At 37.2% G+C, this 18,341-nt stretch overlaps 1 protein-coding gene across 1 annotated transcript in view; it reads left to right on the forward strand.

Annotated features, from left to right (window-relative positions):
• CYP7B1 (cytochrome P450 family 7 subfamily B member 1) overlaps positions 1–18,341 on the forward strand; it is a 139,497-nt gene that overhangs the window by 77,145 nt on the left and 44,011 nt on the right. The window contains exons 2-4 of the mRNA XM_072151822.1: positions 1,755–1,891; positions 12,319–12,915; positions 13,372–13,578. Coding sequence (XP_072007923.1) covers positions 1,755–1,891; positions 12,319–12,915; positions 13,372–13,578 — 941 coding nt within the window. The remainder of the gene's footprint in view (positions 1–1,754; positions 1,892–12,318; positions 12,916–13,371; positions 13,579–18,341) is intronic.

Consider the following 18,341-nt stretch of genomic DNA (forward strand, 5'->3'; position numbering starts at 1 on the left):
TTTTTTTTAACATATGCACATATTCTGAATATGCAATGGATCCATTGTATGAAAGAGATCAGCGTTTCCTCAGATAAGCTTCATCTCTTAGCTCTGCTTTCTCTTTGATGTGACCTAATTTATAATTAGCTCCTTTCGGTGGTATTGATGGCTCATTTATGTGGTTGATGTGTCATCTCACACAGTTTGCTACATGAGCCTCAGTTGGAAGAATTGTATGTGCAGGCATTTGTTGGTAAATATTTTGTAATATATCTTTACTGATTAATGAGACTCACACTTTTTATGGAAAAAACATGAAATGGTAGTTTCCTTTCGGATGCATAGATTGATGCTGTGACATGGTGTTTTACGGTGTTGAACTTATCAGTTTTGAGTTAACCATATCTGATGCAAACGATGACCCTTCCGTCTCCATGATTTGAGTCCACGGACTCTGAGCATTAAGTTAATTTTCCCCTGGATTTCTGAGCTGCGTCCTCCTTACCCCGCGGAAACACTGTGAAGTATACAGGTTTTGACCGAATGACAGAGCATAGAGGGTGAAATTAGATGCATTAAATTAGAATATGACAAAAAAGCCTATCTAAATATCTGTCACAATGTTACCTTTTGTCCAAACCAGCAACCAGTAACAAGCCCATTGCTAAAGCTTGGTAGCCAAAGCGAGGAGAAATAACTTTGATGAGCTGTGACTTGTGGTGGAAGATTCCTTACATGTATGTATATATATATATATACATATATATATATACACACACATATAAGCTACTGTCCTGTTTTGACTTAAATATTCTTGACAATGTATTGAGGATTCTTAAAGCTGTTTCACATAATTACCGATTCATTCCAGAACAATACAGTCCATGTTTCATATCAGGACCCGGTTGGTTTTTGCAAGTTAGTATTTCAATAAAGAGCAAAGAGTTAATCTAATGCCATGAATTTGTGTGCAGTGTATGATAGTAGTAAGCTGGTGATCTCCTGATCTTTGATTACATCCTGGCTAGTAAATATCTTGTGATTAATCAAAATGGCTTGTTCTGCATGTAGTGTAAGTCACCTTCACAGATGGGATGTATTCTGTTTGAATATTTGTATTAATCCGGTCTAAAATAGACATCCTCTATGTTTCTGACTTTAAATCGGATTGCACCAGCTAAACAGCTGTAATAAGAAAAAAAAAAGGAATTTCAGCTTCCAAATATGACAGAAGACCTACATACAGAAAGATATCATTTGTATTGCTGTACTTCACAACGTGTCAATCATTTGTATTATAATGTATATGGCAAGATGAACCTTTGTACAGTTCTGCATTAGATCAATGGAACATCCCCTATTAATGAGATACACTTCTACGCATCCCAATTACCTAATTCCATCCTAATTGCCTTATCATGACATGCAGTTTACTTTGACATGTTAAAAGCCTGGCTGCCAGGAGAACAGGCTGTGATGAGGCATGAAAACACAAAAATCGCATAAAAAGGTTGCATGGTGTGTTGCTTCCTTTCTGCAAAAGCTTTGTGGTTTAAAAAAAAAAGGAAAAAAAATCTATATGAATTGGATTAGTCTGCAAAATAAACAAAGAAAAAAAAAAATATATATATATATATATATATATGGTATATATATGTTTGTATGTTATTAAACAGCTATTATACAAAGTTTTTTGGTCATTCAAAAAGGGATTAATTCATAAAATACAACAAAATTCTTAATAAAATCCTTTTTTTTTTCATATTTTTTAGAAAAAAAGGAGAACCCCCTTTGGAAAATGGATTGATCCCGTTCTTAGGTTTGGCGTACCAGTTCAGTAAAGATCCTTTAAAATTCCTGATCTCTCAGCAAGCGAAGCATGGGGACATCTTTACAGTCTACCTCGCAGGTAAGAAATATTATTTGAATGACATCAGATGTAAATTTAAATTTGTGTAGACTTAGATATATCTTACCGTGACTTCACTGTATAAAACAAATCAGCCTGAAATAAATATATCTGATGCTGAAAGACAGTGAAAAAGTAGGAGAAATATGTACAACTATGTACAACTGAAACATCTCGTTTTCTCGTTTTCGATTTCCTTTTCAATTCTAAGTTTAGTTTTAATATTTATATTGAAGATCACTTCATTTTCTAACTTATACTAATCCAATTATTCTTATTTTATAATTATTACAATAGCATTTAAGATTAGGATACTCCTTGTACATATGATATGATTAGATTTATTTAAATCATTGGAACAATATAAAACTTTTAATTTTGTCCTAAGGTTTGACGAGTTTTTGTTTTATTTGGTTGTCTTTTTAGAAATATTTCAGATACTTTTACATTAGATATATATCATATCTAATGTAAAAGTATACATTATATGTATATCATTGACTCTAGTTTTGTCTGGTGGATTGAGAAGACTCAAGTGATATGAATGGAAAACAACGATGCCCATGAATATCAGGCAATAAAGCTTACATTTCTATTTCTTGTGTGTTTTTTTTTGGTTTTGATGCTGGACCTGTCAACAAAATTGATCGATAGATATTTTTTTAATTATCAATCTCCAAAGTAGTTCATTTGGAAAATGTAGATGGATGCATAGAGGTCCTGGCATCACCCCATACCGGTGATACGATTTTGCTGATTGTACTTTCCAATGGGATGAGCAAATGATTGTCATTGTGAGAAGTCTCAAGGGACATGGATGTCATCTTAATAAAGAAATTAAAAAGCACATCTTTCCATGAGAAACAATGTAAATTCCTGACCTGTCGTGGAAAATAGTTCTCTAATTGGTTTTGTGTGGTGGTGCAGCAGAATCATTTTCCCCAGACGTCATCCCCACGAAGCACTACTGTACATCATTGTCAACCGTTCACTGAAATCTTCCTAATAAGAGACCGATTACGTAAATTTGATAGGCCCAAAAGAATGAGCGAGGTATAGTGTATGATAGTATCTCTGGAGACATTATTTTGTATAAGGATCAAGAGAGAGTAGACAGCTCTCCAAATATCTTCAGGGATCTTACAGAGTCTTGCATCTTGTCCTATGTAGAAATGACACAGCGCATATGGGTTTTTTGGAATGAAGTATTTCAGCTTAGATTAGCCTGGATAACGCTTTCTTGTTAATGGTCGTCCATAGATTGACTACTATGGGAGGCCAGCGCGGTACCTGGGAAGCGTTTAATCCTACCAGTCTGGACGCATTTTTAACCCTAATTGATGTTTTTGTAACAAATGAAGCAGAATGTTATTGTGCTGCTTTCCTTTTGGTTGCATCTCCACACAGCAGGGTGAGGAACAAGAGTCACAGTTTGATGTTTTTGTGACTGGCCATGTAGCTTTCACCTCATATGGATTACAAGTTAAAAATAAAAGAGAAAAAAGAGAAATAAAAATTGACTTATAAAATAAATTAGGAATACATGCTATTAGGATATAAGTATTCACAACACTATAAATTAAAATATATCTTAAAATTGAATGATAGGGTTTCCTTGGTTATTCACATTAAGATTTTGGGTTGAGGTTGTATTGTATAATAAATTACGCAACATTACTTTAGTTATCTTCTTCTTTCCATCACTCTGACGCATCATTGACTTTGCATTTTTCTTAGCTAAACAGCAATCTAAAAATGTTGCCTTAAAGGAAATCTGCCACTAGATTCTCTTCCTTCCTTGGTTGAACTTTATGGACGTGTCTTTTTTTTCAACCGTATAAACTATGATTCTAACTTTATTAACCATTCAAATTCAAGCATATATTTATTAGAAGTGTGCATACAGTTAAATTTTTCTTTATTGAAATAAAATACAATTGCTTTGCGGGGGTGGGGGAGCGGGGCAGCTCACTGCAGCTCCTCCAGGGTATCAGGCTTTTACTTGCCCCCCAAAGCACTTGTGATGTGACGCCTCCCACAGTGTTTCCCTCCTCCTGCTCTGTGCTGGAAATCTCATTGCAGCAGTGATTATTAGCTCACTGATGCCATGAGATTTCTGCAGGCAGTGGGATGGGGGAAGTCCTGAAGCAATAGGGGAGGTAGACACAAGTGCCTTGGGGCATGTGGAGCCAGTAGTCAGATAATGACTAGCAAAATTCCCAGTTTCCCAGTTTTACCAGTAAAAAAATTATTCTTTACAAATTTTCATATTTTTCTTTACTTGTTCCTAAATTTAGTACCAAGTCTAATCAGATTTTTATGTTAAAGCCCCCTTAATGAAATGTCAGCAGAAAACCCCTCAATGAAATATCAGCAGAGGTCCCCTTGAGATGTCAGTAGAGCCCCCCTCAATGAAATGTCAGCCGAGGCCGCCTCAATGAAATGTCAGCAGAGTCCGCCTCAATGAAATGTCAGCAGAGTCCGCCTTAATGAAATCTCAGCAGAGAAGCACTCAGTATGTTCAGGGGCTTCTGTGACAGGGGCTATGGTGTGTGTATGAGGTGTATACAGTGTGTATGGTGTGTGTGTGAGGTGTATACAGTGTGTATGTCATGTGTGTATGAGGTGTATACAGTGTGTACTTTGTGTGCGTGTCTATATGAGGTGTATAGAGTGTGTACGGTGTTTGTATGTGATGTGTATACAGTGGGGCACTTTTACTTACCCGTCCCGTGCGTTGTCCAATGAGGATTCGGAGCTGCCACGATTCACTTAAATTGTGTGTCCAGTTTCCTGCATGTGTCACTTCCCCGCTCAGGACCGCTTAGTCCGAATCAGTCGGGTTCTGCACACACTGGGGCAAATTTATCAAGCTGTCTGAAAGTCAGAATATTTCTAGTTGCCCATGCCAACCAATCACAGCTCAGCTTTCATTTTACCAGTGCTCATGTATGTTTTAAAGGGGAGCTGTGATTGGTTGCCATGGGCAACTAGAAATATTCTGACTTTCAGACAGCTTGATAAATCTGCCCCCTGTGTGCAACGCATTGTGCCCGTGTATGATGTAAACCTAAGGCGTCTAAGATATATGACCAGTTGTGTGAACATAGAATACAATATAAGATAGTACTTACATGGAAAAGTTACATAAAGTTAAAAGAATAATATGTAATATAAATGCAAAGATAACAAATGTATTTTTAAATGATTGCATGGCATCTTGAGTCCATCTCATAATTGAATAAAATGTTTGTAAGGGCAGGATTGTTTTAAGAGCTATCTGCCTATACCATGGGTGATACCAGTCAAAAAATTTAGACAGAAAAATACTGGTATTGCCGGACCTCACCTTTTCATGTTGTTGATGAGGTTGTGGTATAAGAAGACTTTCTGTAAAGAGTTGTTGAAGGACTTCAGATATAGCATAAAAAACCTCCCACAAGAAGAGACTCCAAAAATATTTATTGTTGTCTATCAGAATTAACTATTTTATTTATCAACTCCCATATATGCATGAATGTTTGGATTAATGGGATTAGCGACAGATTCCTATAGAGCCCTATTAACTAAATTACACCTTTCTTTTAGCTAAAAAAATGTTTCTTTCACATCTGATCATCTGAAATCACTGCATGCCTTCATGGAGTTTAACTCCATGGAGGCATACTGTGATTTCATACGATCAGATACATACATGAGGTAGATGTTAATGTTACTGGCTAAAGGACCTTAGTTGACATCACCCTGGTCAGATGATGTGAAGTGTTCTCTCTCAATGTTCTAGCAAGGCACTGTGTAAATTATATATATTTTTTACCCTTAATGATAAGTAAACAGAGCTGTTTATGTCTGTAGTTGAATACTGACAGATAGTCCCAAAGTACTAGTTCCGTACGTAGAAAAAACAACAATTTGAGGTTTCAATTAAAACGTGTCATCCAACATGATCCATCTTAAAAAGTAACCCGACAGACATAGGACATATGAGCAGTTCCATAGAGCAGCATGTTCTAGCAGTGAGACCTGTAAATCAGGAACATGGAGACAGGGCAATGCAAGTAAAATTCAAAATGCAGGACTCCATTAATATTGTTGAACTCACTTCAGGTAAGTTGTATTGGATTTTGCTCACCTTTCATGAGAAAAATGTAAATACAACAGGTGAGGTAGATGTGACATATAATGGTGGCCAATCTAATCATAGTTGGTGCGTTCATAATAATAATAATTCCAGTATTAATACAGCTCACACAGATTATGCAGCACTGCACAGAGTTTTCCAATTCGTTCCCTGTCCATAATGGGGCTCACAAACTAATCAACCTACCAGTATGTTTTGGAGTGGGGAGGAAACCGGAAGACCCGGAGGAAACCCACGCAAACACGGAAAGAACATACAAACTCTTTGCAGATGTTAACCCTGGGACTTGAATTAATGTTCTCAGCGCTGCAGGGCTGTAATGCTAACTAACCACTCCTATGTATGTTGAAACCCATTTGAGTAAACTTGCCTATGCAAATATTCGGAAAGATAAAATCTTACTTCTTCATGTGCTCTTAAATAAAACAGAACATTTGGATGTACACTGCTGGATATCCACTTGCCAAATTCAATTAATTTTATATATATCTCATTAGAAGTGTTTATTATATAAAATCCGTATTGACACCTACATCGTTTTTAACCCCCTACTTATGTAAAAAAAAAAAACGTAACATATGAGCTGCTAAACAGACCCCAATACTTTATTTTAAATCTGTTTTCTTTAATTACTCGATACATATTAGAGAGACTTTTATTTCTGAAGCCAGCAGATGGCGGACAGATGGTTCATCTTAATATTAATAATAATAACAAAATAACTTCAAATGTTTACATTGAATCCTAAAAAATAAAACCTGATAATTTCGCAGAATGTGATCCACAAACACCTTGGAGATGATAACATGGAAGTAATGTGCGGGGCGGTAATGATACGGGGAGGATGAGACAATGCTGGAACGTTCCTCGTTGCAGCAGATGCAATACTCTGCTCCTCATTTGCGTATTGTATGTTATGTGTATATTATTTAGCGTGCGGATGATTTGTCAGTCTCTCACATGATGGCATCCCAGCTCTTCACAATCTATGTGCTACTTCCTCCCTTGCTCTTTCCAAACATAATGTTGGCTTTAAGTCATGGATGCTGTGCATTAAGCCATTTGTTTTGTAGCTCTTTCTATTATCACCCCAAGGTTCTAATCCATTCTGCTACCTGCCAAAAAAGACTGTTTAGCATGTGCTTGGAAAAATTCTATCCTTTTTAGCTTAGCACATATTTGCCTTTGTTCTGCCAGGCATAATAATGACAGACTTATTATGCATATTACACTTTCACTGGTGTTTTTCAAAAAGTGTGGACCTACTGTTTTTTTTTTTTAGTAATAATTTATCTTAATTTAATTCAGGATATTTCTGCTTCATAAAATGTAGATGAAACAAGAAGTTATGAGTGGATAAAGTTAAAAAGTACAAAATATATTGGGAGTTTATTGAGGTTGGGTTCAGTATATTACTGTAGCAGTATAGTACTGGGAGCAGTATATTTTTGACCTACCGTAACTAATCAGGGTGGTCCTGATAACAAATTCTATTGATTTCTATAATATTTTGCTGTTGTCTCAGTTTTGTTTAGTTATTGTTTTTTATGTATTTTTTTAAATCACTATTGTTAATGGGCAGTAAACAGAAAGAGTAGGACAGCAATCCACAGCAACTCGTACGAAGGGACGGTGCTCACAGCTGAGAGTTCCGGTGCTCAAAACCCCAAAATGAACATAGTAGATGGAGAAAGCCACAGCACCAAGGCGATAAAATTCCAAGAAGTCTTTATTAATCCATCATCCAGGCATAAAAAAGCAACGTTTCAATTCCCTTCGAATCTTTCTCAAGCATGAATCTTTACCCTTTCTGCTACACAGATTCATCGGCACTTTAAATGCTCTTTTTTTAGCCCCCACAGTTGTGTAGATATCAGTCCCAGTATCTGACCATTATAATCCTCTCTACTATCAGAGAGGAGGAACTGGGAGGGGGCATGTGTTCTGCTTATCTTCTTTACCTCTGCTCCAGCTCCTCTTTTCTGACAGTGGAGAGTATTATTAAGTTTACCGCTACAATGCTATAATGTTTATATTATCTTTACTGATATCTCGGCAACCATGGGGGGTTAGAAAGAACATTCTAAGTACCTCTGAATCTGTGTAGCTGTCCCTACAGCATGGTATGTTCATCTCCATATTTGTGAGGTGGTCGTTAAATACAAAAGGGGTCATTTATCTTTAGTCTGTATATTTGTGTATGAAATTTGTGGGAAAGGGTAAAGATTGGATTTTTTCTGGGGGGGGGGGGCAAGTTTTGGACTTGCTTGATTTTATTTTAGAGGGTGATAAATGTAGCATTTGATCTATTTTGGATGTTTAGAAAAAAGCTTGCAAAGCAACCCATTATAACCTTTGTCCTATCCCAGCACAGGCAAAATGTGCAACTTTTGTCTTGTGCGTTACACAGAAAATTGAGACTGTTGTTACTGAACAATAGAAATTCTTATTTTACATTCCTGGACAGAAATTTGTGCTTCTTTCACTAACATATGCTGCTTGTGGTTCGGGTGTTTATATTGAATTAAAAACTTTAATTAGAACACTTAAAAAAATAAATAAAAATTACAACATTTGGATTCCAAAGATAAATCAGGTACAACACTGGAAAACTCTGTCCCAGTGAACTTTGCTGGGCGGGTGAAAAAGTAGAAAATTTGGCACAATTCTACCAATATACCACGAAAAAAGTTGCAAGTATAACATGAGAAAAAAAGAGAATAACAAGATAAATAACCACAATGGAGACCAACAAGTGGCTGAGTACCAATGGCAGGTACTTAGGCCTGGATGACTTTCTGGAGAGAAGAAATATCACAGGTTATGGGGAAAAAACATTTATTTAATTCTTAAAGGTTGGACTGAACATGGGTCTTTTTCCAGCCTTATATACTATGATAAAAAAAACACATAAAAAGAAGCAGGGTGAAATAACTTTTAGGCCGGCAACGCTCGACATTAAAAAGCAGCCATGTGCTGTCCGTTTTTACATGTTTGCAATGAACACTACTTTTTAATAGATTGGTTATTTTACTGGAATGAGTGACCTGATCTGTTGAAGAGTAGAGCATGTCCTATTAAGAAGTGTTTTTATATAGCCGTCATACACTCCTAATTTATGAGGATCCATGAAAAATAGATTCTATACTGAAGTAAATCAAAAACAGAAGTAAACATCAGTTTTTAATGGCAGATTTTACCCTCAGGCGTTCATTTACTTTGGAAATATATAACAATTAGTACAAATCCAATCTAGATTACAACTACTAATCAATTTGGGACTATTCCCTATTTTAGTAAGAATTACAGGAACCCAGTGTCCTTTCATGAAAAAAAGTCCCTTTTTAAAGTATATCACCACCAAAATCGAGTGTGATAAATCAGGGACATTTAATCATAGATCCAGGCACTGTGACTTTGGTAAATTAGGCTAATGAACCAGAAAGGCTATGGGTGTGTTATCAGAGCACCTCCGTGTTGCAGATTCAAAGGCTGTTACATTGTGAAGAAGCACTTCCCCCCTCCCACTGTGTGTACACTACTACTGAGATTACAGGAACTACAGGTGGGAGGGTGAGAATGGGATGTGCTGCTGCAGTGTAGCAGCAGCCTGTGAAGCCAGAAGAAAGAGGGCAACTGTAACATATCCATAGCCTCTCTGGTTCATTAGCATAATTTTAAAAGTTGATTTAAGAAGGAAGGAGACCTTTCATGACACATATAAGAAGATTAGCACAGTCACAGTGCTTGGATGTATGAGTAAGTGTCCCTGGTTTATATCATTTATTTTTATATAAATTTTGTATGGATCTACAATGATAAAATATACAGTTCCGACTTACATACAAATTCAACTTAAGAACAAACCTATGGACCCTATCTTGTATGTAACCCAGGGACTGCCTGTACATTTGCTGCAGTGCTTCCTGAAGAATTTTAGAATGAGACATTTACTATGCCCAACTTGATTTCTATTTAAGTTATACCCTACTATGCCTAACTTTATTTCTATTTAAGTTATACCCATATCTACATAATTTTGCCCCTGAATGCTGTTCAATGTCCAAAAGTGGCTGTTTTTAGCCCTGCATTCGACAAACACAAAAGCAGACTGCTAAAACAAAGTAATACTTGGCTCCACAAATATATTTAGAACAGATGGTCCCTTTAACAAAGGCAGAATCTAGTAGCATGTTTATTATTTTGGATAGAATGGCTGCACATAGAAAGGCGTTTATAGCTCTTTATCTGTGTATTATCACTAAATATAGAGGGCCACCAAAATCTTATTGTTTCTTTTATGTCAAGCAAAAATAGATTTATGAAGTTTATTTAACTGGAGTCTTTTATGGAACTTTTACATTGCTGGTTTATGTTTTATTAAATCTTTAAAGGAATTGAAGAGCACAATCTGCGCATAGTAACATGATCATCATGTTTTATCTGCTGCTATTGTTCTGATCTTTTGGATCATCCTGAAGTATTGGGGTAGATGATTCATAAGGGTCACAAAGTAAGACTGAACAGTGACAAACCATTGGGACTCAGCAGGTGTACAGCAAATCAGCACCAAATACACTGTGTACAAGCCTAAGATCACCATGTATAGTGCCACATATCAACTATAGGGATGTCAGGCATTATACAGGTAGAGGCTGGAACATCACTAATGTGTCCCATCTATCTGTATTATGCCTTATAAATGGAATGCCTCCTCCAAATCATATCCAATATTAGGATGTTACGTCATTTATCCTCTCCTGCTGACTAGGCAGAAATTCATTCACTTGCAGATGTAACTTCCAGTTCAGTGGAGGGACTACATACTCAATTTTTTTGCCAATAATTGTGATTGATAGTTGTAGTTGACATATTTCCACCTGTTTACTGCACTTGGGGTTTATCTTTAAAAATACTCCTAAACCACCCATTCTCCCAAGATTTAATGAGTTTTCCTGGAATCTTGTAAGGCCCAGTTTGCAATAGAACCCAAAAGAGTGACCAAAAAAGTTGTGTTCCAACTCTCAATTCCTGCATCGTGTGGGTACTTCCTTTCTTTGGTACTGACGGTCCAGCCAGAAGTGCCATTGGTAAGTTATTCTGCATCAGCCAACCGGTGGCCTCCTAGAAGTGAAATCATTCAAAACATGTAATATCATTGCGCAGTGGTAATCAGGCGCTAGAACAGGGTAAGAGCAGGGTCCTTTTGGGACCTCGACCTGGCTATATTTTTTAAATAAAACTTTATAACTTCATGTTTTACAATTCCTCTGAGAAATCAAGGTGCAGATGTGCAATGAAGAGATGACCGTATATGTGCAGAAATTGCCGCAGCCTGGTGATGTCTCTGTCTCTCTGGCTGCGCCAATGGAGGATGCAGGCGGGCAGGAAGGGCTGAATGTGGCATGCATAACTGTCCAAAGGGGTTCAGATGTCCACCAGAGCCCATCAGTACCATTAGCATATTTTTAAAACATACTTTTTAGGCAAACAAGGCTATAAAAAAGAAAGTGAAGAGAAAATGGAAAACAAGGGGTCCACATCAACATGTTAGTGATGCTGGTTTATATTATACAATTCACCTTGTGGTTTTTCTTTAAACAGGTGATTAAGTAGTCCGGTGCACCCTGGAAAATAATAGTTATCTTTATCTAGAACAAGGCCACTATCTTGTTCAAGTTTTTGATAATGGAAAGGCGGTCATGTAGCATACCAAAAAAGATGAAATATGGATTACCCTATTATGATTTGTAATATCTTGTGGTCCAAAAGTTGTCAACAAGCAAGTTGCAATAACCACTAGGATTGTTTTCTGTGATGCACAGTTATTTGACATGATTTATGTCTTGTCCATGGGGCAGAATACCAAGCTGAGGGTGCTTAATATACCAAAATATTTATAGCTTATTCATATGTCCAACTGCAACTTGAGTCTTATGTAGCAAGGGCGTCAATGGAGAACAATAAATGGTGCGGCCGCATAGTGGTCCCCATTACTTTTGGGTGAATGATCCCTAAATGATATCTTTAATTTGATAATAGTGAGATCCCATTGACATGTTGTCATTTTATCATGATCTAATGCACCATGGTTTCACACATTATAGCTAGCACTGGGCGGTATTTCTAGAAATTACATTACAAGGTTGGCAACTGATCTTTACAAATCCTTTTGCTGAATGAAATAGTAATTTGTTTTTGGCATGCACTTATTAAGTCTATTTGTTATTGATTTAGATAATAATGTCAGGAAACTGACGCCAGTGATCTGTTTTCTCTCACATAGGCAGATATATTACATTTATCATGGATCCAACCCAGTTCCAGTATGTCATTAGACATGGCAAGAAGCTTGACTTCCATGAGTTTTCCAATGAAATGGCATCCAGGACGTTCAACTACCCACGCTTGTCAGAAGCAAAGTTCCCACAGCTCAGTGATCATATGCACAAAATATATAAAATCATGCAGGGTAAGCCTTTGGACAAACTTACTGACAGCATGATGATAAATCTCCAACATGTATTCAAATGGAAATTCTCACAAGCAACAGATTGGAAAACAGAAAAAATGTACCAGTTCTGCTGCTCTATCATGTTCGAAGCCAGTTTTATGACACTCTATGGAAGAGATCCTGTTGCAGATGGTCGTAAAGTTATTAGTGAAATGAGAGAAAAATTTACAAAGTTTGATGCCAAGTTCCCCTATCTTGTTATAAACATACCAATTGCGTTGCTAGGAGATACCAAGAATATTCGTGAAGAACTCATACATTTTTTCATGCCTACAAAAATGGACAAGTGGCATGACCAAGCCGAGGTTATCCGGGCCCGGAAAGATATCCTCGAACAATACGATATGCTCCGAGACCATGACAAAGCAGGTAAGGCATTCGCTACTTTGTGTACTAGACAAAATAATTTACAGTAGACCTTTGAAATAAAAAAATTACATTGCGACCTTGAAGATTTTTTATGCTTTTTTTAATTGGCTAATGATAAAATGTTTTACTCTCAAACAACGGGATATGATAATTGATTTTTTTTTTGTGCTGAGGTGGTAAAACAAGATACTTAATGGTGATAATGAGAAAGAGATTATAACTGTGCGGCATATACTCCCCTTACTACGTCCCCGTTCCCCCCACCTCTCCCACAGACATTACATTTTAAACTATTCTCATTAAGCAGAAAATTAGACTTCAGAAGCCTATTGGTCCTCATTAGCATTCACTGTTCCTTGGCTGGGTCTGTGTCCTAACATCTTTTAATTAGCACACTGCAAATCTAATCAGTGTAATAAATGCTATTAATCTTCCTTTTCACTTATTTTCTCTCAGCACATCATTTCGCCTTCCTTTGGGCCTCTGTGGGGAACACAATTCCGGCTACGTTTTGGGCCTTGTACTACCTTGTGAGGCACCCAGAAGCACTTGCAGCAGTGCGTGACGAAATTGACCATTTGCTGCAGTCAACAGGTCAAAAGAAGAGACCCGAGTATGGCATCCATATCACCAGAGAACAGTTGGACAGTCTGGTTTTGCTAGGTAATTTATTTAGGATTTTTTTCCTCCGCATCAAACGACGGAGCTGCAAAACTCCATCTCTAACACATTTCTGTTTACTGAGAAGGTGGAGGACACAGCTGCTTAATTGACATGATAATACCCATTTACATCAATTATAAATTAGGTAGTTTATATCTGCAGATACTTTTGTTGCATGTAAACATTACAGATTGAGCAGTTAACAATAAAAGGCAAAGGGCTAAATCTGAGTTTAACAATAATTAAAAAAATGTCTATTAACTTGATTGGATCTAAGCATCTGCTCAGGGTTTAATACAAATGATATCAATATTAATGGGGGTTTATAGGCTACTTTTTGTATTTATTTTTGGAACAGGTTTTAGTAACATGATATGAAATAGGTGCAGCGTCACTACAAATTTAGGAGATTTAGGGTTTCTAGTTTCGGTCGCAATGTGTGAAATTCACCGGCATACCTAAATATGCTTGTATAGCTCTGTATCACATGGAAAAGCTCATAATCATAGGACACGACTAACATGAAGTTTGGTTTGTAAAACACTCTTATTGTCTGAAACACAAAAAAATGGTGTCTGTCATTCAAGATTCAATACAGTGAAGCTTTGACAAATTTTTTAAATAATTGGCTCGGGTCCAAATCAAATCAGTCCAAACCAATGTTGCTCCAATTGTTGGGATATATACATATATACATATATACAGCAAGAAAAGCCAGGCAGCACGTGAATTGAAGAGTAATTTGTGGGTGCAGGCTATCCAGGATTAGGCCCAAAATCCTCCATAAGTACACAATAGAAAAGTCAAGCAGCACTCCAAGAACTTGGCGTTGAAAATGTTGTGGTCCTCTCTATTCTGTGGATTACAGTAGCGGCGTTTTGGCTCGTAATATGCCTTTTTCAAGCTTGAAAAAAGCTCAGTGTGAGACGAAACATTGCTTAACTTATATATATATATATATATATATATATATATATATATATATATATATAACAGGTGACCCCTAGTTACAAACGAACCTCTGGAAGTTGGTAATTTACTGTGCTTTAGCCTTAGGCTACAATAAACAGCTATAACAGTTATGAGTGTGTCTGCAGTTAAAGGGGTTATCCAGTTATAAAAATTTACTTAGAACCGGCCTGGGGTTGGTTATTTAAAAATAATAAACGTGTACTTACCTCCTCTGGTGCTACAGATGTCCCGCACCGCAGTCAGTCTCATCTGTGCGCCGGTTTGTTTACAAGGGTGCACAGAGAGCTTCCTGCTGGCCGGAAGCTTCCATCCGACACTATCTCCCAGCGCTTACAATGCTGAGAGATAGGGACAGATGGGTTGAGCCGGAAGCTCCCTGTGCGCAGCTTCTGTACCCCTGTAAACAAGCAGGAGCATGGATCAAACGGACCGTGTCGCGGGACATCAGCGCGCGCCAGATGTTTATTTTTAAATAGCCCACCCCAGCACGTCCCTATGTACATTTTTATGCCCATATAACCGCTTTAAGCTTTATTGTTAGTCCTGATTCTTATGACAACCCAACACTTTTTAAATCCAATTGTCATAGACAACACAAAAAATTTGTCTGGAGCTACAATTATAAAATATACAGTTCTGACTTACATACAAATTCAACTTACGAACAAACCTACAGAACCTATCTTGTACGTAATCTGGGGACTGCATGTACTCACAGTAAACTCTTAGGCAAAAAATTCCAACATGATGGGAGGGAGTACAGTAAAGATGTGATGGGTCCTTTAGGGTGACTTTCAAGTTTGGCACATAGAGAATGGTACTAAAAGGGAATGTGGAGAGGGGTTGGTTTCTAACTCCTAAATTAACCCACGCACTAATAAAATCCTTCCAGATATTGCTATTTTCCGGCATTACTATGCAATGAGCTGCTCAGTGCACTAAGGCCATAGCTGTGCCCACTGGAGCACTTTTAACCATACCAAGAACTGCTATTTTAAACAAGTAATGGCGTTCACAATTGAAAGAAGTCACAAAAAGAAGAAATGGGTGCACCAGCTGACCAGTGAGACTATGCTGCTAGTGCGTATAAATCTCAATTGCAATTGACTAATTCATCCACATAATTCCTTTCAGCTTGTCTGCTCCAGACCTTCCTGCAGGACAAGCTTGTATATACCTCACGTGATCACTGGACCCTTGGGTCTTGCACCATATACCAGTGACTATCTGTAGTGAAGCCAGAAATTATCTGTAGTGTTCAAGTGGGTTTCATAGCACATAGTTGCTGTAGCCAAGTACACAAAGGGAGGCCTAACAGCGATAATCCAGGAGAGGTGAGAAAAGTAATGTCTCTATATCAATACCATCCATTCTCCATCCATCATATAAGAGAGATACAGTGGGTTGCACAAGTATCTGTATCTCTTACATATTAAAATTTTACAGTCACAAACTTTTTTATATTTATGTATTTTTTTAATATTTTATGAGATTGATAAACACAAAGTTTCATGTATTCTTGAAGTGTAAAGATGATATTTGCCTGCATATGCATTTAGTGCCTTCCATAAAATCTAGTGTTTCTAATTGCCTTTAGAAGTCACCTACTTAGCAAATTGGTGTATGTAAAAACCAAAAAACACAACAGACACATCAGGGATAATACATAGTTGATTGAACAATGCTCCATGAGATGTTCAATAGAAAATCCATAAATGAAGGGAGTATAGTAGAACTGCTAATCTACAAAGCCATGGCCGTTCACCTAAACTGACAGCTCAGACAAGGAGTAGAAACCAATAGTGGGAAGTGGAAAGAAAAACATTGAAGTTTTCAAAAAATGAAAGAAGTTTCTGTGTTTGAGTCTTCTGCAGTTCCGACTGTCAGGCTGATAATAAGCTGAATTCTATATGGTTCTTTTCAGTCAGCAGTCTGAACTGTGCCCTATGGCTGTACTGCTAGTTGAATCTGCATCACAGGGCTCTCTGACTTTGCTCTGAAGCAACAAGGGTTAACTCTCTCATTCTCAGAGCTCTGCCCCTCTCACCTGGAGAAAGTTCCCTACTTAGCACTATCCTGATTGCTGGTTAAAGATTTTCTTGCTTGCTTTCTTGTCTGTGCTTGCAATGCATTAGTTTTTTTTTATATTTAGCTTGCCTTCTTGACTATTCTTCTGTTTATATGATTTTGAACTTTATATGCGATCTCTGTTTTGACCCGGATTGTCGACCTACCCTTTATATTATTTGTTTGTCTTGTTACTTGTCCACACTTAGGTGCTTTAGGTTTTCCCTGTATCGCATAGGATAGGCAGAGGCAAGCAGGTAGGGCTGTTTGGGGGCTGGAGTCTTAGGGTTCACTGCCCGGTCTATTGTCCATGAGTCTAGTGTCCCTTAACACCAATACTACAAAACAACCTGAATACACCACACTTACCAGCGTTGGCAGCATCATGCTGCTGGCAACTTTGTGTTGTTTTATCACATAAAACAGTTTATGGCTGTAAAGTTAAAAAAATGGGGGAAGTTCAAGGGGTATTAATACTTTTGCAACCCAGTGTAATAAAACTTGATATGTTGCCTTTGTTTATTAGAACTGGAGTTATTATAACTTGGTTTCTGTGTGAACGTGAATAATATAAAAGAACATTCACTCAAGATAAGCGTTTCATTACTGCCATCTTACCTTCATAGATATCACATTTAATATTTACAAGAAAGTGGTGAAAGTAGTAAAAAAAATTTACAAATATTTTACAGCCTTGTACGTAAGGAAAAAACTTGTACATAAGGGAAAAGCTGGTTGTCATACTTAATAACCCAACAAGAACAAAATAATAAATATCTACTGAAAAGAAAATCTGGTAATGACTTTTGTTCAAAAAAGATAATTGCCAGAAAAAACTTTTAAAAAAATTAAGCAACGTTATTAACAAACCAACGAAGAGTTCTTGAATAGCATATTTATTCTACAGACTCATTTTCTCAAATTTCGCTCAAGATCCACAAGAACCTCATTTTGTAGCGTATAAGTTAACATTTCATTATACCTCATTAAACACTGTGACTTGGCTTGCATTATAGGATGGAACATCTCTTACTCTCTTCTAATAAGCTGAGATTCAAGATGACACATATTTAACAATGTATTAACTTCTACTCAAGTGTACAAATCCATGCTGCTTACCAACTGTATGTTAATTATATCTGAGCTTTTATTTTCCTCTTCTGCTCAGACCACGTCACCCAGTATCAGAAGTAAACTGGAAAATTCTCCATTGTGAGGTTATATTACTTTCTTATATTGACAAGCACTTATCTTCAGCCTCCGTCATGGAATGTTTATTGCCTGTCTCATAAAAATGCATGTAACTTTTTTGCATAGAAAATTGTAATTTAACATAAACAATAGCTTTTTGCAGCTACAAGTAAATTAAGGAGAGAATCAGAGAACAGCTCCCTGGGAGCTTACACCCAAGGTGGTGACCAGGTGAGAAGTTCTGCTGTTCTGGTCAATCTGATTGTTTAAATGTTTTAAACAATCAGATTGACCAGAACAGCAGAACTTCTCATGTGGCCACCACCTTGGGTGTAAGCACATCAGAGGAATATAGGACTGTAGGTGTAAGCAAGCTGCCCCAGAAAAAACACTGCCATGGATAAGTGGTTGTGGTGGGGAATCACAGGGAAGAAGAAAAAAGGTAGCCATAAAACAAGGGGTCTAATTCACAGAGGGGCTGCTCAATCCAAACATTCCACTAACAATCCAATTGCAAGGACTTATATTTTTTT

The sequence above is a fragment of the Engystomops pustulosus genome, chromosome 5 (assembly GCF_040894005.1).
Source record: "Engystomops pustulosus chromosome 5, aEngPut4.maternal, whole genome shotgun sequence".
In the NCBI taxonomy this organism is placed as follows: domain Eukaryota; kingdom Metazoa; phylum Chordata; class Amphibia; order Anura; family Leptodactylidae; genus Engystomops; species Engystomops pustulosus.